Below are 25,814 nucleotides of genomic sequence, written 5' to 3'. Positions count from 1 at the left end.
GAGGAAATGAGCAGATTGGAAACAGGAACGGTGTGATCTAGGTTGTAAACTGGCAACAGACTTCAGGCTGTAAATTGCAAACACTAAAAGAACATGCGAGGGCTGTGGTGGATTCCCCATCAGTTGAGGCTTTCAAGTGAAGAGTGAAAAGCTCCCTGAAAGATATGCTTTATTCAAACAGGCATTTATGCAAGGCTTGTGTTATGCAGGAGATAAACTAGATGATCTCAAGGATCCCTTATGGCTTTACAGTCTATGAATAAAGAGCTTCTTTTACTATAACAGACTCAGTATTTCAGTTACTTTGGACCCAACATGGTGCTAGCAGGGCTGCTACAATGCAGGAATTGTGTCAGATACTTCTAATGCTTCAAGGCCCCTGCAGAGCACAATGGGGGACAAGCGTGTGAAAGAAGTTCTTTCAGTGCCCCATCAGGTCAGCTGTTGGAGCACAAAGCAGTGCTGAGTAAAGAATTACAGTATCTTTGTTCTATTCGCACATTATGAATCCCTTTCATTGACATACCCACGGACCTATAAAATGTGATATTATGGCTACACAAACATGAAGTATTCCAAGATTGGTGAGAGGTATATAGGTCTTATGTGTTGCCATTTCATGTAATCATTACTGTTTGGGGGGGAAAGGAAGAAATTCAGAACAGAGTTGAACATGGTTTATGAGAGCATCTTTCAGCCCCAAAAGTTGAACATAAAAGTGATTTGTTTTTTAAAGAGTAAAAGAGAAATACTGGCAGATTGTCCACCCTGAATGCCAAATTAGAGAAAAATTGCTCCACTAATACAAGATAGCAGGTATTAGTGTCTGGACAATAGAAGAGCTGGGTTATAGAAAAAGATCACATCTGACAAACGAAGACACTTTGTTTCTCATTATTAAACTGAAAATAATTTCATAGATGTAATCTGCAACAACTTGATTTCAGAAAGCTCTTGTAACAGTAACTATGATACCTTAAATGGTGACTGCAGGTTGGCTTGAAGAAACCCCAGGTATGTCTTGGCTGTAGCTTCTGTAGTATTTTTGGCTAATACGCTGATATGCATAAACTAGCTCTTCCCCATCTACTTCAGATATTACAAGGAACATAACCATGACACCACAGAGCTCAATTTCAGTTAACCACAGAGCCTTCCTAGGCGTGTACTGCAAACCATTCTGTTTCATTTGGCCACTTCTATAGAGCTATCAGTAACCAAGCTAATTTCAGTTGGAAGCCAGCTCAGATCATTTTTCATTTAACGCTAGTTATAGCAGTCACTGAAACACAGGCATGCTCAGAGTGGCTGGTGAAGAAATACAGAATAATTCTGAACAAAATAATTCTGACCTGGAAGAGAGAAGAGCACGCGTCCAACAAGAAAACTGTTACAAGTCTTAAAGTATGTATTACAGATTTAGAAGAGGGATAAACAGTACATTTTGAAATTAAAAATATACTAATTTAGAATGGGCTGCATATCTACAGCTCACATAAATCACTAGTTATGACTGGAATGTACAAAATATCTCAAGTAGAAATATTTGCTCTCACAATCCATTCTCAAAATCCAAATTCTTGTCTTGTTTACTGGAGTAAACTTCAGTTCAAAGGTTACTTCTTGATGTCCTTCAAAAATAAGCATATTAGATATGTCCTTCTTCAGGTAGCTTAGCTTTATGAGTGTTTATGTTTCTCCTGTTCATTAACATTAGGGACAAAGGCCAAAGTCCTCCATTCACAAGGCAAAAGCTAGGAAGAAGCAGAAGAGGAATGGTCCTGGTTAAGCCTGGATTTTAAGCATGCACATTCTTTCTCTCTTCACCACTTTTTTTCCCCTCTTGCCGACAGTGCCACACCATTTCATGAGTAAGAGCTTCCTATTTGTTTCTGCACCCTCATTTCCTGCTGCTTCCATCCTGTAAACCTCCTTCAGGATTTTCAAAGTATTTTTCCACTCAGGCTGGGAGAATGTATTGAACTGAATAGATGGTGGGGGAGACAATGTAGAAGAAGAAATAGAAGAGGAAGTAAGAGAGAAAGAGATGAGAAGGTATGGAAACATAAAGGGCAGGAGTAAATCAAACTAAGAAAATGGGAAGAAAGGACATGAATAAATTAAAGAATAAGCAGAGTGGTGAACAGCAAAGTAGAAGTAAAATGGAGGCTATACTGCTTCCCATCATTTCTGAATTCTGGTCCATGGAATGAAAAGTAAAAAAACACTCTAATATCCATTATTAGTAAGAAAAATAAATCAAGTAATTTCTCCAAAATCTAGCTGAGCTGGTAGTGGCACATGATGCAGACAAATCCTCCAAACTCTGATGCTAAACAGAAGAAAAACTATCCCTCTGCATGCAGAGGTTCTAGGGTTGATTCAACGAGTAACTAAGGATTACAGCTGTGAGTGCAGGTCTCAAGAAACTCTCACACTATACAATTTTACATCTTAAAAATTGGTACCTTTATGGTGTGGCTAAATTTCCAACACTGTGTGTATTTCTGAATCCCCAATGAAAAAAACTGAATGGTTACCTGTACCACAATACATATAAGACTGTGTTAGAAAGCAGGACAAAGATTGCTACTGATCTCACATCTTCATCTCAACAGTGCAGACTTCATACAGCTTCAAATATGTTCCCTGAATAAGTTATGGGGTTGACATACCCCAGTTATATTTTTTAAAAATAGAAAACCTAGATTTTCTGTACATGAGAAAGCAAGTGTCCAAAACTAAAATAATATGCCCCCACGCAGTTTTCTGTAAAGCTTCTGTACGTAGCTCCCATAACAAGACAGCAAACATAGGTTTGGGGCTTGTTTTGCATTTTCCTGTAATCATTCAGTTTGAGAAGGCTTCTCATTTTCCTAGAAAGGGACTAGGAGGCCAAGTCACAAAGATTTTAGAGTCAACCCCTTTCAGGCAAGTTACTCAAAAAAATAAAGGGGAAGGACAGTTTCTCTTTTACTGACAGATCAGGTTAGTCAGGCGGACAAGTCCATTCTAGTAGCACGTAAGGATGTCTGAACATGCACCAGCAACCTGTGTCCTGAATCCTGGGCTGGTAAGCACTCTTTGAAACTGTGCCATGCCTCTCTCTCTCACCAGTATTTAAAGAAAAGTTCAAGGTAATATCTGTGCCACTTTTTAAAACAGGACAAATGCATCGAATGGGACAGTTGAAGCTGGTAGGTGTTTTCTGTCAGCAATTAAGTCTCCCGGAGCTTCAGATAAACCATCTGAACACCCAGGGCAGTGCTACCTTCACACTTCCTCAGTGGATACAAGCTGACGCTGGCTCTCCTCATGCAGGCCTGATTCAGCAACCAGATCTGCAGCTCTGCAGAGCCCTCCGGGCTCTGGATTTCCATCGTGCTGTCTCCAGATACAGCTGCAGGATGAGGGCCTTATGCTGTATTCTCACAGGGAATGGATGGTGCCTGCCTTTTAGTCTTATTTTCTGTCTGTAAGACTGCCATCATATAAAGGACACCAGTAACAAATTTGTTTCTTCCTAGAAAATTTCAGTCATGACTCAGGTCATCTTTTCCATCCTTCCACTGCATGCTTCCATCTGGAGTATTCCAGAGGTCTTAGTAAATGATGAGGCATAAGGGTTTTATTTCTGGAGCCTCTTCTACAAAGCAGTAAACCTGGGAAATTTTTTCCTTGTACTTGTCCAAAAATTCGTTTTTGCTCTATTTTAGTTATTCTTGGTTCTAGTATAAGCTTTTGGATACTCCTAGAAAATTCCTCTTGCTCCTTGATATCAGTGCCCTTTGAATACTTGTAGGCATTAATCCTCCTCCCTCCAATTTCTAGCCAAATTGTGCATATTTAGGTTGTTCAATTTTCTTACACAGATTGTAATAAAAACTCAGCAGAGGGACAGAAATCTCCTCAGAAAATTAAGTGCCTACAGAGTTTACAAAAACAGGCAGAAGAGAGAAATCTGTGATATCTCCTCACAGAGGCAAAGGCTGCAAGATCAGCTGATGTCCTGGTAGGCAGCAGAAAACATTTGGACATAAATCTACAGGAAGAGGGAATATATTATTGCTCAACAGCAGAAGAGGCTTCAACAAGGCTTTGTCCTTGTACACAAAAAAAATGTAAGAATGATTATACCACAACCACTTAATCTACTGCTGTGTCTCCAGCAATGATCAATAGCCTCAGGAAGAACCAGAGCAAACAGACACTGCCACCTCCCCACAAGTCTCGCTTCAGAGCCATGTGGCCCAGGGTCACAGTTCCTGTTCCTACTGCTGCCAGGGAAAGGATGCTGGCAAGCTCCAACAAGCCAATACCTGCATCACAATTTTTATGAGGGGACAGAAAAGCAAAATGCTGCTTGCAAGCTCTATTCAAATTGCTATTTAAGCTAAAAGTAGCCCAAGGTCACATTAAAAGTATCTCCTATCTCCACATCTGGTGCCATAGCAAAAGCAAAGGAAATTATTTTATAAAGCTAATGAAAAGATTACTTCTGCAACCAAGTTTTGATTAAAAAATTCTGCACTGTTGAATGTGAAATGGTCTATCTGGAATAACTCTTATTTGGCAGGCCTTTGCCAAACCCAGGGTTTCTGAGGAAGCCCAGCGGATGTGGGCTGGACAACACCGGAGGCAGCAGAGCTTTACAGCCCTGTGGTCAGGTACAGCTCTGAGCTGGGAGACAGGCAGGTCCAGCAACTTCAGGCTCACCAAAATGTTTTCAAACTAAGATGAGAAAAAAAAAAAACTGTTGTGTTTTGGTTTTTGGTTTTGTTTTTTTTTTTTTTTAATAGATGTGCTGAAAATGGAAAGTCTTCATTTTAATCGGCTGCAGTAAATTCAGCTGATGCTATCTCAGTACTGATGTACATCTCTCCACTACTGGACTCAATTTAGTGCAGTGAAGAAGAATACTAGAGTTTCAGGTCTGTTGGAACTATTTCAATTTTTGAAGAACTATGGGAGCAACATTTTTCCTTTCTTCCTTGCCCAAGAAAACGAGACAGGAGGAGAGCCTACTGCCAGCCATGCCTTTTCTCTACTCTCCAGTAGAGGATTAGAGTCTCTGTGTACTAAATAAAGGTATTTTTAATACTCTTTAAAAAGTTGTTACCTCTTTTTTTTCTATTATTTGCCTGTGAAGAATTCTGACTTTTTAAAACTATTTTGGCAACATTTAGTGGAAAAAAAAATCATAGCATAACCATTCACTTAACTGTTAAAATGAGACAATCCCACATGAAGCAATGCTGCCCTGCCTTGCAGAATTATTAACCAGAGGAAAAGCACAACACACCTATTGTACCATTTCTATCTTTAGAAGCCTCTGCCAAAACCTTTAGGGTGTTGTTTTCTTTCACTATCTATACAAGTGGGAAACATAAAAAATAAGAAACTAATTCTGTATGATTAAAATAGAAAATTAGAACAAAATATAACACAAAATAGTTATTTAAGGTATTAGGAAAATATCAGTTTTGTCATGGGAAATATAATTGCTCTATAGTCTCTGCATTTTCCATTTTGTTCTTTATACTGCTATTACATTAAAAATATACTCTGGCTGAGATACTAAACCTCACAGAGAATTCTAGATTTAGGAGTTCAGAAGAAAATGAGCCCAGATTTTGCAAAAACAGATGCTCAGGATATCTTGCAAAACCAAAACCATGCTTGATTTCAACTAATTTCCCTTTTCAGTCTTGCAATTTAAGTCAGTCTGAGGCCAAAGGACTACAGACTAAATGGGTTTACCAAACTATTACAACCAAACTGGTAATTTCTGATAGTCATCCCTTCTGGAGAAAGTTCATGGACTTGTAAAGGACCTAATCGAAATCCTCTGCACAGTACAAATGTAAAGGGAAAGACTTGGAAGTCTGTCAGGGTGGATTTACACTTTCATAGATTCAGTGGTTACAATAGGGATGTGGATGAGAACAACAGCTGGAAACAGAGCTGACACCCCCAGTTTCCATGGAGTTTCCACCAAGCCCTATTATTTATTCAGAAGATATTTTCCAGTAAAACAGCTGGCCAGCCTGCAAAAGTGTTTTCAAGAAAATAATTTTCAAAGGATGGTAGAACAATGGAATAAGTAGTCCACAGATATCAGGTGGCTAGGTTTTTCTTTTGGGTTACCTAATTTGCATGTTTGAATAATAATTTCAAGCTGGTGATAATCTGTTAAAAAGTAGAATATATGCAATATTTCTACTTTGTATGTCCAAATTATATTTCTACACTATTTGCTCACTTTTTAGCCCAGTTTAATATGGAAACATGGAAGCTTTTTCACCCCTAGACTAGAAACAGGTGCATGTATGTGTGTCCAATAGTGGAGGGGACACACAATTTTAGTGGATTTCCAGCAAATGCGGAAAGAGACAAGACATGAATAGTTTTGGTTGCCTGAGAAATATTTTTTACAGAAAAATGTATCTTGAACTACCAAATGGCAATTTTTTTTTTTTTGCTTTCTAAGGGATGGCTTTCTTCCTTCTCTCCCCTCAGATCTACTCAGATGGAGCTCAGTTCCAGCTGCTTCTGTCCGGTGCTCCGAAAGCCTTGTCTGAAGCCAGAGGTTGAACAGGGGATGGGGCAGCATGAGACATCAAGGAAACGCAAGATTTGGCCAGTAGCACCAGTCATCAGGAAGACCACAGTAGAGTTGCAGCTGAGAAAGCACTCGAGCAGAGGCATGATGCTTTGGGCAGCCAGAGACAGACCAAGGCTGATGGCCAGCAGTCTGGGATGAGGGTGTGTGTGGAGGCTGACCTGGGGTGGGGATGTGGGGCACCAGGAGTAGAAAAAGGATGGTGAAACAAAAATGCTTTGGTGGTCATCACGGGACATTTTCTTGCTTTGATAACTCAAAACGGGGGGCTAATATGAGGAAAACAGCGTAAACACAGGACTGCTCACTATGCCAGCAACACAGCATCATCCTTCATGCTGTCAGAAACAGGGTGCAGCATTCATAAATATAGCAGTCTGCATGCTGCTGCCCAAATACCCCATGGGAGAAGAGAACAACAATTTAGTTGCACAATATGTGTTGATATCAAATTGAAATGTTACCATAGTTCATTTAAAAAGCAAGGAAACCATAAGGACACAAACACTCAGCAGAACAGGCTTCACTAGTTTCTCGCAAATGTACTTGCTCACTAAGGTTCATGTTTTCTCTAGAAAAATCATGAGCAGTGTTGGCATCTGAGGGCCATATAGTAGCATCAGTTAGAGCGATTATCTATCCAAAACCCAGTGTGACAAGCCTTACTTATTTCTATAACTAATAGGAACTCCAGTGGGGTATGAAACATGCGAACTTAAATGCTGATATGAGACATGTCACTCTTCTTGGAGAATGTTGTAACAACACTACTAAGAAATCAAAAGGAGAACTACTTTCATCCTGAATTTAGCCCATAAAGCTTAATCTATAAAGTTTTAAGAAATCATTAAATAGCTATTTCATTCAGATGAGTTACTTAAATGTTCTGAATGAATACTAAAATCAGATAATCAGCAGACAATTACCACTCTGATACAGTTTAAAAATGAAGGTTTTTTTTTTAATGCAAAAGAGAAAGTGGTTGCTTCCTAGAAGAGGATGACAGCAGAAACTTGAAAATCTTTATAAATCATATACATACACATATACATACATAAGTTTCTACATGCATATATGTATATATACAGGCATAAACAGATCAAGGTTTAGATTCCATTCACACAATAATTAATCCACCTCTTTCCCCTCACTTCAAGAAATGTAAAACCAGAAAATTTTGGCTTTTATTTACCGGTACTGGAAAGAAAGGAAGCTGACAGGGGGTGACACCTCAAAATTAAGGAGCCAGACACAAGAATTCACATTCTTTCCTCAGCCAGGCAAGTGGAATATTAAACTTCAAATACCACACGCCGTAAGAAGTTAGTCAATGGACTCCTACATGAAACTATTCATATTGTATAGTGTGGTAGATGAGACCTCCTCTGTCATAGATCATTTAATTCAACCATCCTGGGATTTCCTTTTAGATATAAATTATGCCTAAATAAGTGCCTAAGTGCTATTTTGCTTCTTGCACCAGTCTATCCACCATACTTCCTCCTCCAGTGATCAAATGACTAAATCAAATTTCGGAGTACTGCAGAGTCAAACTGTAACAAATAACTGATTCAGAGTGCCAAAAATATGCAATTATCTCATAACTGAGCATTTCTTTTACTAGGTGATTCAATAATTTCTGCAAAAAGATAAAATTATAAAAATGACCTAGTGGAAAAAAAAAAAAAATTCTGTTAAATTAGCTGATTCTTCTGTATTCAGGAAAAAACTTATTTCCAGAAATACCACAGTGCTCTTCAGGTAGTACATCCATTAAGAAAAAGAGAGTAAGGTGATACAATAAGCTCAGTATATGGATTCATCAGTGCTGTGTCATTTGGTTTTACTCCAAAAACTGAATAAGAACAAAGGACAAACCTTCTGTTGTAGGTGAAGTGTCATAAGCACATCTGGACCTTTTCCCACAGGTGAATCAAGTTCCTGTTTGCACCTGGAAGTCAAGGCTGTTCCTAAGAGTATGACTGAAAATAAAATGTCCAGATAACAAGAATAAAAGCCTGTGTTTTCACTTCAGTCCTGTCCTTTCCCAGTAAGAAATAAAAAAGCCTGAACACAAACAATACAACACTTGTATTCAGTTTATCTCCACTAAAAAGGGCAAGGTGTAACAGATTAAATGGTTACAGAAACATCCAGGGGCTGCCTGGTATAAAATTAAATTTTAAATAAGGGAGAACAAGTCACTTGAAAGCCTTCAACATTTTGTATAAATAACCTGTGATGCTATCCAGAATCAGCTGAGCTGTAGGCATCATCTGCCCCAATCATGAGTCAGCTTGAGTCAGTGCAGTGTACTTTCATGGTACTATCACAGTCAGAAAATACAACTCTCAGCAGCATGAAAGAAGTCTTTGAAATATGAAACAAGTATTTGGTGGGAAGGCATTCTCCACTATAAGCTGGCAATGAAATTAGTGGAATAAATAAAGTTCCAGCATATTTAACATTTCTGTCTCTTTATTTTTAGCCCAAACAGGGGACTGAAATCAAGGCCTAAAATGAAAGGCAAGTTACGTGTTCTTAAGGCCAAACAATTTGAAACTCTTTGTGAACTGTTCCTGCTACACAGCAATTCTCCAACTGTGCAAAGAAGCACTACAGCAATATGGATTCAGTAAACAGGGAATGCTTCCAGCTGTTTGCAGCCCTCCCACTCCCAGTATGCATAACATCCTGGCTGGTAGAAGTTATATTTGTGTTTAAACATGATAAGACTGATTTATATTAGAGGAATGTTTCTGATCAATCATTTGTGCTGCATAGCCAGTGACTAAGTGGAAATACTTCACAGAACACTGCTGAACAAGAACTGAGTAAGAAGTTTATAAAACTTCAGGACATGGGCAACAGTCTCTAATCTAGCTAGTAGACAGCACAGAACTTCCTGTAACAGCTTACATTGGGCACACACACATTTCTTCCAGTACTCAGAAGAGTCTCATTATTCATAACTATGCAACATAAAATGTAGGGACAGTTTGTTGCATATAAGTTTGACAATGAAAAGTTAACTGACAAGTACAAACTGATTATTACAGTCAACAGAGAGAGATACGAGACTTTTGAGGCACTTATCTTCAGGCAGCATGAATCACTCTGACCACTGACTATGGTATCAACCTAGAAACTAATTAGCTGCCTCTGGCTAAAATAGATCCCACTGAAAAGTTTGGTGCTGTCTGCTTGTAGGATGTTCTTTGCTGACGTTTCTTTGTTGATGCTGATGTTCTCTGCCAGACTGTCAATAACTATGGGTCCAGCTGAGCTATGGAAACTAGCAGAGATCTGCTCCTAGGTCTTTGCCAAGTTTACAATCCAGTGGTTCAAGTACAACAGATCAGCTCTTGAGGACTCCTTGCAAAATAGTTTTATAGTGCACAAATAAATATTTACACCAGTAAATTATTTCTCCTTTGATATCTGAAAAATAAAAAAAGAAAGTGATTGAATTTAAAATAAAGTGTTAGTCTTTTATGATGTTTTCATAAAGAAAACCTTGAGGGGGTTTTTTGGACAAAAAGGCTACACTATATTTTAAAGGATCTTTACTGCCAGTAATGTCAGAAGACGGTAAATTATCAAAATGTATATGTTTCAAAGCTAGTTTAATATTTACTATTAATCATGGCTTTTAAACTTACTATGTTGGATCTGCTTAGACAATGAAATGACACAGGCCAAATTTAATTTAGGGTTCATATGTTATCTCAGTGCTATAGCATCTGAGAGAATTATTTAAATTTAATAGCATCTTCTTTTCATTTTACAGCTTTTTACAATGTTAGCATTGCAGTACTTTATTTTACAGTACTAGGAAATTTATTGTTATCCTAGCAATGTCCCTGTAAACCTGCAAAACTAATGTGTAAGTATTACTGCCTTCAGACCAGGCCAAATTTCTGTTTATAACCCCCCTTTTATCTATTATACAGCTTCGCTGTATTTATGCACCAGACTGAAGGCACCTAAGAAAATCATCTTCCTGAAGCTGTATGTTTTCTTTTGGAAAGCAGAAATGGACCCTCCGTTTCCAATAGTGTAAAACTAAGATTAAAAAAATGAAGGTAAAATACTTCCTGCAACCTCCCATCCTTGGGACAAAGGCCTGTGAGCCATTAAAGGTATCCTTGGCATTTCCTATCACGGCTTAGTAAATCAGGCTACTTTACAAGACTGGACTACCTCAGTTACACATATTTGATAGAAACTTTTTGGCATTTGACATTTTCCAAAGCTTTGTCTATAACAAGCCGACTTCAATCAGGAAAGGCAGCAGCTGGGCAGAGTTTTCTTGGAACCTGCAGGTCCATCTTCAGAGGACCTTATGTGATTCAACAGCCCTCAAAATTCGTCTTTCCTGAAGGGGAACCGGGAACAGATCAGTGCAGCTAGAAAGTGTAGGCATAAAGGCACAGGTGACACTGGTGAAAGGGACAGCTCAGCATCCACTCCACGGACCAGAACAAAGGGACTACTTAAAGCAGATGAGCAAATCTGGAGGGTCACAGGTGAAAATGGGGAGAAGGAAAATGAATGACAAGGTAAGATGGAAGATAGGTCACATAAGGAACATGGTTTTCTGTGATACAGGCACTAGCCCAGCAAAGAGAATTAAGATTCACATTTATTAATTTGAAGAGAGTTTAATTGTAGCTAATCCTCAGCTAGAGCAGAAAGGCAATGCCACATATTCAAGTATGTGGTTACAGAAAATACCACAGATCCTGAAGAAGCTGTGAGGCAAAAGGTTGAAAGTCAAACACCTTTCCACCACCCAAGCAATGGGACATTCAGCATGGCCTATGTGTGCGTTACCCTTACAGTAACTTTAAAATACTTTTTTAACATTAACTAGACTGTAAATTCACCTCCTTATGATGTTCTATCTTGTTCTTTTTGAGCTTTTCTAATAATCGCTTGTGAATGTTTCCATTATATACTAGTTCATCAACAATTACCTTTTCACTTTCATTCCTTGCTGGTTCATTACACCCTGCTGAGATCAGAGTGGAACTTTGCATTTGTAACAGTTATATTCTCAGCTGTGGCCAGAAAATCTTACTGCCAAGGACACTAGCAAATTACAATACTTAACTGTAGTTTCACACCTAGGATCTAATTAAAGGTGTATTTCATATAAGAGCCTGCACCTGCAGACTGAGAAACTGAATTCTTCTCTTGATGAGTCCTGTGAGTGATACAGTTCACTGTTGTAGAATACTGCAACTGCCAGCAGAGTCATAAAGAAGGGAGGAAAACCTGGGTGAACAGCACAACAGAAAGTCAGAATTGCTTTGTATTAGCATCTGCTTAGATGACAAGGTAATGGGATAAATCAATACTCAAGAAAAAACTGCTATTAATGTCCAGATGTAACCTCTTAAGAATAAGGAAATCTATGACACTTGTGCTAGAAAGATAACAATATATGGGGATCATTGAGAGTGAGTAAGAAAGAGATTTTGGCTGTAAATCACTGGCATCTTCATCCAAACTTCATGACTGCCAAAACATTTTAGATATTAGCCCAGGAAATTTTAAAAAATAAAAAAAAAAATTAAAAAAAATCAGTGAAAAAAATGATTTGAAGAAACACAATCATGAGAATAAGTCCAAGTGTGTAGGAATGGGGAGGATAAATTAAGGGTTTCAGAACATTCTCAGTATAGGACTCTTTTCTACTTGACAGAAATAGCATTATAAAAATACTATGTTCTGCCTTTTTTGACATTGTTTTCTATTAGAACAGCCAATCACCTTATACAATAGTGATTCTATTTGTCCAAATCTCCTTTCCCTGATGTACCATTTCTATTTATTTCCTTCAGACTTTATTTGTCCTGTTTCTTGCATTCTAGTCTTGCTTAAAATCTGCTGGTTTCCACACAGCTCCTCTTTCCCCTGTATACCAATGAACATAAAATCTGTCCTTACTCCTGCTCTCACAACACAAAGACTCTCACTGATAGTTGGTTGCTCCCCTCCTACTTTTTCTGCAGCAGATGATATCAAAATCCTCCTCTCTCATTCATATCCCTCCTCTCTACAAAAGTCTAAATTTCAGTAATTTCATGCAGTAGTAACTACTGCATTGAACTTAAAATGTTGCGGCATATCCCTCATGGCAAAATTGAGGCACAAGAATTCTGCAAAGGAAAACTCTCACAACCCTCCTCGCACACTTCTTTGGGGGCAGCGGAATTCATTTTGTCCTCAGATGAGCATGAGCTGCTTGTCTAAGCAGTGGGAATCCCCTGAGAAGGAGGGAATGGAATATGTAGGCACGTGATCTCAGATCCTCACAGAATAAAAGCAGCACATGGTAAGAATTAACTAACTGCTGCATCTCAGAAAGTTATTGTACATTCAGAATTATCATCCACTGGGAATATTTCTGATCTCCCATAGGCATCTCTTCCTGGGTAATTAAACACTAAAATATATTCAAGCCTGAAGTTTTTAAATCAAGATCTCTAGAAAACATGCTTTAGTTCAAGCAACATAAGGAGCTGGTGCAGAAGTTCTTTGCCCTGTGTTACCATGATCATAAGTGGTTCCTTTGAACATAAATCTCTAAGACTTTATTCTCCTCACTTAACTCCTGCTCAGTTCCTTACCTTGGAACACAGAAGAAACCTGTGTTTCATGCCTAAGGATGAAAAAGGATTCATGCCTTGCTTACCGAGAGTCAAAATATCTTACAGAATTTCTGCATAAAACAATCTTCTGATCTTCACAATGACATAGAAGTCCCACAAAACAACTTTGGAAGAAATACATCCATGTGACAAGCCAGAAGGGATGTCTATGCTAATGACAGCAGGGAAAACATGGGACTGTAACAGCAACAGCCTAGCTTATCCAAACACATGCACAAAAAGAGGAGAGAGCAGCTTTGCACATGAAATAAATGCAGAAAAACAGTCAGGGGAAGACAGAAGGACCACAAGGCACAGTGCAGCTGTAACGAGAGCTGTCCTTCAGCCCCTCCACCCTAACAGCCTGGCCTGTGCCCGTGCAATGGATAGCATGGGCCGGTCCCACCAGAAGGGCCATGTGCTCTCACTGACCTCTCCTTTCTCCTTGCCTGACAGCCAAAAGGGGACAAGTTGCTTTTTAAACACTGGTGAACTGAAGGAAAGGCTTGGTGGACTTTGACCTTTTTAGGCTCATGATAGACACGAGACTGTTGATTGAACAATGTAGAGATCTAAGCGTTGATCATAAACCAGGTGTTAATGCATCAGCCTGATTGCAGCTAAGAGCCAAACATCGCTCCCGTGAACAGAAGTCAAGTCCAGCAGGTCATTCAGTGTCTTGCAGGTAGACAATCTTGGAGAGCAAACCTCTGCCCACAGACTACCGCAATCTTCCACCTGGACATATCTGTGGCTCACTTCACTTCAGACCTTGTGTGGGGCAGGAGAACCTTGCCCCAGTGTAAACGTACTGCTCCATATAATGGGCACATTGTATGTGGTTGACAAGCTGCCAAGTTTGCTCACTGCCTGCCTCCAGAGAAGTATTCCTCATTGTTTGCGAGGAGACAAATCGAGTCCATTATTGAAAGCAATTACTGCAACCACTTAGCACCATCACTTCCTGTACTGAGTGACCCTATCTTCTAATAACATTTTCTGCGTTAATCTTGTGTCCACATCTAACAACTCCTTCAGCCTCTGCGCTGGAAGGCACAGCCCAGGTGCTGACAAGCTGCCAGTGAGGCCTCAGAGCTGGCTGTGCCCCTCAGCGACTGCACGGCCGCTGCTGGAATCAAACAGCGGCGGCAGCTGCTGCTGCGCAGCTCTGAGCTGGGCCAGCAAACCCTCTGCTTTGGCAACCAGCGCAGCCCAGGTGGCCACGGCCTGGTGCGGTCCCAGGAGACCTGCCTCCTCTTCCTGGCTCCATCGCTATCCTTGGGAAAATGACTTCGGCCTTCTATTTTCTCTCCCACCCTTTATTTGTCTTTTGTATTTAGACTACGATTTTCCACCTTGCGTTTATGACTTGGTTCTCCTTAGTTTGGAAATAAAAATTATCTCAGGTAGGGTGCAAGCATGTGAAGAGGCAAGGGAAAAAAAGAAAAGGGGGTGCTCTCGGTAACAAAGTATGTTAGGAAAGAGAAGCACTACAGATAAATTAACACTCCCTGAGACAGAGGTGGGTGAGATATCTAGTACAGCATGAAGAAGTAAAGAGGAAAAGACTCATGTTAGTGGTGGGTGAGATTACAAAGCTGACCAACGGGATGCTCTGACGGGAGGTATTTAGGGGCTAACAGGCAAACCATGGCACTCATCACTACGGCCCCAGTTGCAAAGTGTCTCCTTTAAATGTTTTGCAAACCTCAGAAGTGGTGTAGGAGATGGTAGGGAACAAGGTGACATCCCCTGGCTGTGTGGGCTTTATTTGACTCAGAGCTCAGTGGCTTGGCAGCAACATGCGTCCACTGGGAAACCGCAGCCAAGGAAATACCCTGATAACACGAGAAGCTGCTGCAGCTTCTCCTTCCAACCAGCTCCTGCTCCCCGGGAGGCAGCAGTCCCCGAGGTGCTCGAATGACCACTCAGCCCTGAGGTTTCCAGCCAGGCCTGGGAGGGATTGCAAGGAGGGATGGCAGTGTGGCTGCCTGGCGCGGGGACGCTCACCCCCAGCCCTTGAGCTGCAGCTGAGCACCCCCGATTTACACAGCTGGCCTCTTTACACATGCAGCACTGGACAGTCCGGGGCCTGGTTTGGGATTCCTGGGTGTTTCTGCAAAAGTTATAATAATAAAGCCTGTATCTGCAAGGTAAGCTGTAGCTACAGATTGATTCTTCCACCACACAACCTGGTCATGCTGATATTTGTATTATATTATATATATATAAAATGACTCATGGACAATAGGCCAAAGATTCTCAGACTGTGACCTACACACCACTGGTGTTCCACCACCGACTTCTGTGACACTGGGGCCCTCTTTTGCCAATGGCTTAGATTAAAAGATAACTAGACAGAATGAAAATATACTCTTAAATGGGCTTTTAAAGCAAAACTCTAGCAGGTATAAAAGATAATGCCACATAATTGAATCAGCTGTACCTACTAAGTAATATAATTTGCCAAATATACTGCAAATACATTGAAAGCAATAACTAAAATACTAAAATACTTATTTTTCTGATTATTTGTGTGCATTTTTTGGTAATACAATATGCAGATAACCATAAAACAAAGTATTTTACTATTTCTGCTAATATCTGCAGACATCACTTAGCCAGCTGTCCTGTGACAGCGTATTCTACAGCACAGAAATTTACTTCTTACATTGTTCACTGAAATTGAACATATGTTACACATAAAGCAAAAGGCATCGCTACCAAATGACAGTCTTTATTGTTTTCTAAATTTAACATGAATATTAAATACACATTTAAAAAATCAGGAAAAATGGTGTGTTAATTTAACGTAATTAAGCCAATTAAATAAAACTAAGTTAAACTAACTGAAGTATTATAATTCCTAAGTTTTCCTATTACTAGATGGGCTTGACACACGCAAGTACTTGGAAAAGGAAGAGCTGAAAACTTACATTTAAATCCTATAGCAAAGAACCACAATCTCTCAGAATCACAGAAAAAACAATAGTGAACACAGCAGCAAATCCAGCAGTATCAAACAAATCAGTATATATACTAAGTGATATATACATAACTTCCACACTCCTGTCTTCAATGTCACATTTTCTCACCTATTTTCTGTGAGATGCAAGGATGTGGATCCCCAGAAATGGTATCCAAGCCTAACGGTGACCCGCACACTTTCTAGCTGCCCGCTCAAGCCATTTCTTGAGCCCTTCCATGCAAAACTGTTCACTCACTCTCCCAAATGTCATGTATACCACAGTATGGAGATGCTACATTAAACATTTTGACATCATCTGCAATTGTGTCTGCTGGCTCAGACACCTCCAGCACTTTTTCCTGACAACTTCAGTACTTCAGAAGTGTTGGAAAATAACAAATGGTGTTCATACGCATCTGTACTCTCCAAAGGAGTCCAGAAAGCAGCCAAATAATTCAGTGATTTTTTTCAGACATTTGGGATATTATTTTCCTGCCAATTTCCTATAGCACAGCACAGCCAGCCACTGGCAACTTCATACACAAATATGTGAGGTGAACGCTGGGTAGTGCTTGAAGCACTGGTTTGTTAAGGAGTTTTATTTACTCCTCGTACTCCCAGCAATCTGAGGCACATTTTTGCCACCGTTTCATTGCGGTACACCATAGTTGACTTCTGCTCACCATTTGCATATTCTGACAAAATGTACTTTTTTTCCCTGCAATAAGGAAGCAAAGAAGAATACCTTGGCTAAACGTCATTTTTCTCCCCCGGTACATAAAACTCTTACATTTTAGGCAGACCGCTACCCTGTCCAGCATTCGCTTTTATTTTACATGGCATACATTTCTATTGTTTTAAAACCTTGGGTTTATGGCAGTTTCTTTCGCTGTTCCTGGCAGTGTTAACTTTATATACTGATTTACCTGTTGAAAAATGGTGTCTGGCTTCCTTATCCCTGATTTTCAAAGTTACTTCTTTTCCAATTAATTTGTCCAGTGCTTTTAGTGAAACTGCCTGGAGCAGCAGTCTATCACTTCAATCTAATTTTCTAATACCACTAATACAGTTTTACAATTATAGTCATACCAGCATTAGAAGCTTCTACTAATGCAGCTGTGTTAATAGACTACATCCTAAACAACTGCATTGCCCAAACGGAATGTAGGGTTCAATTACAGGCTGCGCTTGAGTAAGGCAGAAACATGGTTTTTTATTTTAAAGTGCAGCTAGAAGCAAATCTGAGGAAAAGCGATAAAAATTACCAGTTTGCAGCACCAATCGTACCAAAATAAAAACGGACACCAGCTCCAGTGGCCACGCACGAAGGCGCATCTTTTACGACTGTGAGCTCTGAGTCTGTAGCTTGTTTCCCATCACCCCTTACCTCCAAAAGAGTGACGAATGCCACACTTTTAATTTGGTATTTTCTAATCAGTAGAACCTCCAAGAACGTACTTTAAGGAGCACTTAAAAACGCCAAGGGCATGCGCTGCACAGCAGCGGGCTCCGGCCGAGGGACTTGGGGACTTCCACTTTTTCGCTCGGACGGTGTGTCGGCGTCACGCCACGCTCATCCCTCACTCGCTTCCGCGGCTTTTGGAAACGGCTGCCAGCAAGCGGGACGGGCGGTGCCGCTTCCCCCAGCCCCCCCGCCTCCACGCGTGTCCCCGGCCCCGCCGGGGCAAGCCCGGAGGAACCAGGCAGCGAGGGGAGCAGGGGAAAGGCACGGCCCTGGAAAAAGCGAGCGCTGGCGCCGAGCAGCCTTTCGACCCCGGAGCGCCGAGGGAACCGCCGCCAGCCGCGGGGCAGCCCCGACCCCGCCGCCCGTCCCGCGGGCGCGCACTGGGGGCCGCGGAGCGGGGAGACGGGCAGCCGGGGCGCTGAGAAAAGCCCACCAAATAAGGCGCCTGGCCGCCGCCAACGCAAGGAGGTGGGGAAGAAGCAGAGGGATGAGCCCCTCCTCGAGCAGGGAGAGCGCTTCCCTCCGTCCCTGCCCGCCGCGGCGGGGAGCACCTCCCCCGCCCGGCCTTGACGGCAGCGGGGAGGAATGTGTTTCCGGGGCGGGGAAAGCGCGGCCGAGCGCGGACCTTCCCCTCCCCACCCCTCCCCTGCCGCGCCGGGCACCCCCTCAGCAGCTCGGACGCGAAGCGGCCGCGGCGGGCAGCCAGACGGGGAGCGAGGAGTGAGGCCGGGCGTCCCGCCGCGCCGCGCCCAGCCCAGCCCAGCCCAGCCCGCTCCCGGGACGCCGGGGCAGAGGGGGGAGCGTCGCTCAGACAGGCGGGCCGGGGCGCCCCCCCCCCAGCAGGAGCCAGCCGCGCCGCGGCCATGGCCGAGGTAGCGGGGGGACGGGACGGGGCGGGGGTTGGAGCCGGCCGGGAGCGGGCTGAGCGGTGCCCGCCCGACACCGGGGCTGCTCGTCCCGGGAGGCTCCGCCGGTATCGGGGCGGGGTGGCGCGGGGCAGAGGGCGGCGAGCGCGGCTTCCCGCCGCCCACCTGGTGCGGGCAGCCGCCGGCAGCGCCCGGGAGCCGCCGCCCCCGGGCGCGGGTCTCTCAGCGCCCGTCCCGGGCGGAGGAGGCGGCGCCTCTCCCGCCGCCCTCCCTGCCCCGGCGCCGCGGCGGTGTGCTGGTCCCCGGGCCGGCGCTGCGGGCGGGAAGGTGTCGGGCCCAGCCTGCGGCTTCCTGTGGCGGCGGGACGGCGGCCTCGGGCCTCCCGTGCCGGTGGGCGGCAGCCAGGCCTTTGTCCGCCCGGCGCTGGCCGGGCCTCCCCGACCCTGCCCTTTCGGCCAAGGGGGGAGCCTGTACCGGTGCCCCCGCTCGGAGCCGCCCTGTGCCGGCCGCGGCCTCCCGCCCGGAGGTGCCCGGGGAAGGGGCAGCGCTCGGCTGGGAAGAGTTTCGGGCGGCTTCCCCGGGAGTGCGTGGGAGGGCGGGCGGCCCCTTCAGCGCCCGCTCCCCAGGGGGACGGCTCGCCTTCCGCGGGAAGCAGAGGCTGGGGAAAAGCGAGCTACAGGAACGAGATCGTAAGGAGTGAGGCAGCGTAGGAAGTTGAATAGCTGAATTTTTTGACCTGCACACGTCTGTTAAAAGTAACCATTAGGAGCGGGGTATGTGCGCTGTTTGAATGACAGCGTGGTCATAATGCAGCGTTCTGACTGCTCAGTACGTTCAAATTTGTGCGTTTTTCGCTCTAAGCTGGCTCTGAGCCGTTAGAGCTTGCTATAAGCTTGTGTCGGGGTTGAAGTGGGAACGCGAGGCCTCTGTAAGTGGTCTGTTTCACGTGGAGATTTCTGAAATAACTTGCAGCAAGAGGAGCGCAATGTTTTGTCTCAAATTACCTTCCTCTACTGATGGTTAGAGAAGGAAACATGAAGTGCTAGGAAATTCTTTCTGACTCACTGTTTAGCCCATGTCAGATGTCTTTATCTTATGGAATAAGTGTCTGACTGCCTGTTAGACTCATCAGGTAGTCTTTGGGACTATTTTTCTTTATGAAAAAAAAAGTCGAACAATATTCTTGGTTCCTTTTGCATTTGTCCTTGGTATAATACAACAGCCCATTCATGCCAACACATGTGCACATACCTGTTGGGTGAAAATGTTGATTTTTCTGTTAGATTTACTATTGGTGCTGCAGTCGTGTTGATGCCAAGACACACAAACCTTCAGGCATGAGGGCTGTCTCCAGATTAGTGGAACTGCTCATGGGTAATGCTGTGTGTACGCTTAAGTGTTGAAATGGAGCAGGACTTCATGTATGTGAAAACAGATTTAGATAATCTGTATGCCTGACGCATTAATCATTTGGTAAGTGATGGTGGCAGGGTGAGAAAAATCAGTTTGCTCTTATGAAATGAGATGATTTGGTAGCTGTTTTTTCATGTGCGGTGGTTTGGTTTTGTTTTATTTGGTTTTTGTTTGTTTTGTTCTGTTCTTTTACAGTATTGTACCACTAGAAAGATGTAAATTAGACTAAATTAAACAAGACTTTAAAAGTAGCAAAGACACTCATTTGTCCACATCTATCCTGGTGATGAAACTGATGATTCATTCCCCTGTCACAAAAAATATTACTTGCCTCTGGCAAATGATTAAGTAGCATTTTGCAAGCCTGCCTAAGGCTATATTTATAAGGGTTGCAAAACATTGAGCCATTGGCAGTAGGTAGGCAAGACAGGGCAAGTTTAGGATGTGAACACCTTCAACTTTTGTCCTTTTCAAAGATGTTTCAGCTGAAAGGTGCAAACCTGACAGGTATGTGGAATGAAATCTTTCCATAATCAAAGTTGGAGCTGGTAAGTGCTGTATCTGTTTGCCAGCCATGTGATAAATGAACCAGACTTATTTCAAAATGAAATGTCAGCAGTTAAAAATCGGGTGTTCTTTGTGTGCGCAGCCAGGGAGCTCATTCTGCTCTGTACATTCAGTCGTCTGATCTGCGTCGTGTTCCAAGTGATGCCTACCCTTGTGAAGGACTGATTCAGAGGCATGCAAGTTTCTGTAGAATATATGTGAATTTCTGATGTGAGTGCAGAATTTTAGTGTTTTGTCTTGAGATTTAAGTGACTCAAGCGGTTAATCTTCTGCCACTTCCTTTGGGAAGTGATTCCCACAGCTGAAAAAAAAATTGTCCGGAAACTTTTCCTGCTGTTCTTTCTTCCTGATTCATGATTTCATTCCTCTGCTCTTAACCATCCTCCCTATACCTCTCTTAGGGTAGCTCTGCTATGGTGCAGTTTTAAAAAGAGCTCGTTTGCTATAGCAAGCGGCTTGGGAAGTAGCTAACTTGGGTATCAGAAAGGCAAGCTTGGGGATAGCAATGCAAACGCGTGGCAGACACATGCTATGTTCTGCATTGCCCTGAATATAATTCCCTTGCTGCCACTGGTATGAGTGCTCTTCAGTTGTTTGTAAATAGTTGTCATGCCTACCTTTCCACCCAGTCTTGATTTAGTCGAGTGATGTGATGCACGCTTAGCTGGTGGTTCTCCCAGCCCTCTGGTCAGCCTGTTACAGGCTCTGGCTGTCCGTGGCATTTGGTAACGCAGCCTTCAGAAACGGTTCTGATGATCGCGTCAGGACTGCTGTTAAGCAGGCTGTTGAAGTACCACCTCGTGATGGGACCCTTTTTGTAAGCCCTCATCAAAGGCTGTAGTTCTGGAATAGGCTCCGTTCCTTTTCCTTCTAGTGGAGAGACACGCAGAGTCCCTGCTGTTCCCCTCCTGCCAGGGGCCTGGGCCTCTTCAGTGCAGACCTGCTTGTGATGCCTGGTGCAGCCTTCACTCGTGTCACCATGGCACGTAAGGAGCGAATGTGTGAGCTGCGCTATTTTCTGTTCTCTGTTGGTTGCACCCACTACATGATGAGTGGAGCTTTGGGGGGAAAGAATAGAGGCTGGAGGGAGCTTTGCTGGCAGTTGGTATACCCGACCTCCTCTTCCTCCCTACTCCTTTCCAAATACATTTTGTACCCCTTCCATGTGAGAGAGAGTGTTATATGTTATAACCAGTGAGACATTGCAAAACTTAAGTTAAAATAGGCAGGGATTTTCTGGATCAGTGTTAACTGTGGCAGGCTAGCTAGCTTTAAGATTTTTCATGCGTCTTCACGTGACACTTAGAAGAGATGTTGGTTAGATCGAGAAAAGAGGGAATCCGGGCTTGGCAGTAGTGGAGCCTATTCTGCTCTCATTTGCTTTTCTAGAACTTGAAGTGATTTATTTTTCCAACTTATTTTTTAGGATGGCAAATCCCCTTGGCATCCTCTTAATTCTTAGGAGCTGCAGTCAGCCATCTGAGAGGGAATCATTGTTGGGAGTGCCTTTTTCTTTTAAGCTTCTTGGGATCTACTGGTAGAGCTCGAAGCAATTAAATAAATTAAGTAATTCTTAAAAATGTAATTAATACATAGTTATATTCATTTTGATAGTGTCATTAAAAAGTATTTGTCAGTATGTGTACTATTCCCCTATAGCTAGATTTTTAAGTCATCTACTACATGCTGTGCCCTGTAGAAAACTTTCTGTCTCCCAGAGGCAGAAAACTTGCAGTTAAATCTGTGTTTTCCAGCCTCTCATCTCCCATCTGTCTTTATATTGCTGATTCTACAAATTGATCCCACTTCTCCACTCACCTTGCTTTGAAGGCACTTGCTATTAGTAGTAGAATTCTCATTAGCAGTTTTAACATTGTTGGTTAGATGACTTGAAATTTTTTTCAGGCTTTTGCTCTGGGCTGTGTATGTATGTATGGGTGTTTTTTCATACAAACACATGCATCTCAAAGCTTGATAGGAAAATGAGTTTTTGGTGTAAGGGAGTGTTAGCTGTTGTTTCCGAAGAGGATGTTTGTTCTTCAAGAGGGAGTGTCACAGAATCATGAACAGATGAAGAAATTCTGCGGCTCTGTCTCCTGGACAAACACTGCCAATATCTCAGTCTGATTTAAGGTTCCTTTTGTGTCAAAAAGTTGAAATTTATTTGTTAATTCTAATGCTGAATAATGTTGTTGTTTATGGTGGCCAATACCATCCCCTTTTTTCTCTCTAGTTCCACCTTGCTCTGCGTTGCTCTGTTCTGTTGTGCACTCTGTTACCAGCTTTCTGAAAAGGATGATGTTATTTGCCATCCAGTAACCGCGGTGGACCACAGTATTGACCAATATCTGTCAGTTGTCATGCTTACGGAGTTTCTCAGGCACCTACAGTCATTTTTGTGTTTACCCACAAATGGGAAGAGAGATTCTACTGCCTTTTTTTTTTTTTTTTCTTATTTGTCCCGTGTAGATGTGGCCCAGTAACCTAAACTGTTAAAGCTGTGTAAGTCGGGGGAAACTTATGAGGAGACCTTTCTCTAAGCTTTCTTCTCTCCCACCATGTGGATTAGTAGTGTTAAGTACCAGTAAAAAGTATATACAGCTTCATTGTAAGAAATTGTCATGTGCTTTAGCTGTGCTCATAACAGGCTGTATGAGTTTCTAGCCCAACTTCAGACACGTGTAGGCTTGCCGAATAGCTTGTATTGGAAATGTCATGGCAGAGAAAATGAAAATTCTGACTTCTGTGAAAGAAAAATGAGACGCTGGGCACCTTGTTATGCATCATTAAGTAGTACAGTTGTCTTTTTCAGTACTAAAGGTGCTCTCTTTAACAAAATGTTGTTATTAAACATCCTGTATTTTTGTAATTACTACCTTCTTTTGCTTTTCTATTCTTAGACTAATCAGAGTGGTTAGTGGACTTCATAGGCTATCGTATTCTCCCACTGACAGATTGAAGATGTCCACAGTGATGGTAAAGTCACTAACTTAGTACAAAATTTGCATGTAACCAAGCACATGGTAGGGAAAGTAGCCTGATGAGACTATAATATTAATGTTTTCTTTTGGGAAAAGTACTAGGGCTCCTACCTTACCTGTAATCCAATTTGGGGTGTCTCTGAGTAAAGGCTCTTTAATATATTGAGTGATACTTATGTTTATATCTTTCTCAATTTCCCTTTACATTCAGCTGAAAAAGGGATTATGAAATATGCTTTCTGTCTTGAAAGCTGTTTCATGTCCTTTCTTTTCCAACAGCAGCACGAAATATCATTAATATTCTTATGGTTTTTATTAGAGGGGGAAGTTTTGAGGAACAAAATTGAGCCTGGAATCTTAACTTTGTTATTGCTAGTAAGAGCTAAGAAGATACCGGTGTTTTCTCACCATCCTTTTCATTCTCTTCTTTCTCCCACAGAAAAACGTCTTGCACATCTTTGATAAATTAATGCAGTTCTCACATTCTGCCAACAAATCATTAGTTTTCTCTTTATAGTTATTTTCGCTAAGCTTCTAATTTGTAAGACCATGTTTAAGTGCAGATTCTTCTTAAAATGCTCATAAACTACAACACGTACAATATCTAGTGCCAGTATTTTCTCCCCCCAAAAGTTCAACACCATATTTGCAGTTCATTTGTTTCTAATTCATGTTTTGTACAAGATCACTTACACTTAACTTAGTCCTAGTTTAGTCCTAGACTTAGCTTAGTTTTAACTTCTGGTCTTGGTGCATTCTAGTGTATAAGCAGGAAGAAGAGATGTTGTTTATATGGATTCTTATTGTATTAAAATATAAATTTCTGTGTAGTATACATACTACATACAAGTATTCACATGTAGCTAATTTTCTGTTATGGCTATTAGCAAATAAATTTTTTACCTCTAGAGCTGTGCAAGTAAAGGCACTTTTGATGTGGAAGCTGAACGGAAAAAGTGAAAGCTTTCTTCTTTTCTCATCCTTTGTGGTAGAATGAAAAACAATAATTGCATATTGGGCTGAACTGAAACACTGAACTTACCCTCATGCAAAGATGACTGATTTGTGGTTATTTAAAAGTGAAGAAAAATAATTGTATTAGATTAATTTAGAAAGAGTTGGTATTTGACTTAGGAAATGGTGATGTGAGTCAAAGTTAATATCTTGGATATTAAGGCATACTTTGCCCCTGAGGTCGTGGTTTTGTAAAACAATCCTGACAGGGGGATGTCTGGTTTGGCATAACCTTCACCTTGAAGTAAGTATTGAGGTAAGGATGCAGGGGCCCATTCCCTTTTGCAAAGGAAAATGGAGAATAAGCTGTCATTCTAGGGTTTGTTAATTTTCTTTGGTGGAATTGTAGTTTAGCGCATCTTAACACGGTGCTAACCACAGGCCTTGGCACCAACAGTCATATTTGCCTCTTGTGCAGGTAGCTACTCTACGAAGCTGTTTGATCTGTCCTCATCTGCTCTGTGTCTTTGTAGGCTGGCAGGACCCACCGGGACTGGTCTGTGGCCTTGTGCTGCCATAAAGCAGAAGATCACAGGATGCTCTCCCAGGGAGTTGTGGGGTAACCTGAGTGTCAGGAGCATATCAGGGACTGTAGGAGGTCATTTGAAGGACCTGTCAATCTAGTAGTTTGGTCAGCATCCTCTGCGTGTTCAGCTTCTCAAATATTAAACTGGGTAGCATCCAAGCTCTGCCTAACACCTCAGCTGTCTGGTTTTCTCGATCATAGGTAGAAAGGGTTTTGTGTGAAGACGAGTACTGCTAAAAGGAAAGCCTATTTCTGAAGTGGAGTTAAATACAAAAGAACATAATCTTTTTGATGTTGAATAAAAAGCACTCTCCCAGGGATCAAAAGATGACACATTTTAGTAGTTGATTATCATTAAATTTGGATTAAATTTTGCATCAGGATGACTTGTCATATTATTACCACGTCTTTGATAGTGGAGTGGCTGAAGACTTTGTGCTTGTCCGGTCAGCAAGTGAAATGCTCCCTCTTCTGATAATAAAAGAGAGAAATGAGGAAATCTTTATTAGCATCATCCACAAGACTGACTAGAGTAAGCAAAGTTGATTACATGCTGCTAGTGTGTTCTGGCTGGGTTTTTTTCCTGTTACACTGATGTATTATTTTCTTGTGTATTAGGAAATTAATTTTGGTGGGCATAGGATAAATTCAGGAATTACCTTCTCTGATGTTCCTTTTGTGTTTTTGCAAGGTTATATTTAGTGTATGTTGATGTGCTCACTTTCTGGTGCTA

At 42.1% G+C, this 25,814-nt stretch overlaps 1 protein-coding gene across 1 annotated transcript in view; it reads left to right on the top strand.

The window, feature by feature from the left end:
• The first annotated feature begins 18,314 nt into the window (after nt 1-18,314).
• Nucleotides 18,315-25,814, top strand: part of ITGB1 (integrin subunit beta 1) — a 46,611-nt gene continuing 39,111 nt past the window's right edge. The window contains exon 1 of the mRNA XM_042801974.1: nt 18,315-18,586. Coding sequence (XP_042657908.1) covers nt 18,578-18,586 — 9 coding nt within the window. The 5' untranslated portion in view covers nt 18,315-18,577. The remainder of the gene's footprint in view (nt 18,587-25,814) is intronic.

The sequence above is a fragment of the Tyto alba genome, unplaced genomic scaffold (genome assembly GCF_018691265.1).
Source record: "Tyto alba isolate M040663 unplaced genomic scaffold, T.alba_DEE_v4.0 Super-Scaffold_38, whole genome shotgun sequence".
NCBI lineage: Eukaryota > Metazoa > Chordata > Aves > Strigiformes > Tytonidae > Tyto > Tyto alba.
This window is presented reverse-complemented; position numbering and strand designations above follow the sequence as displayed.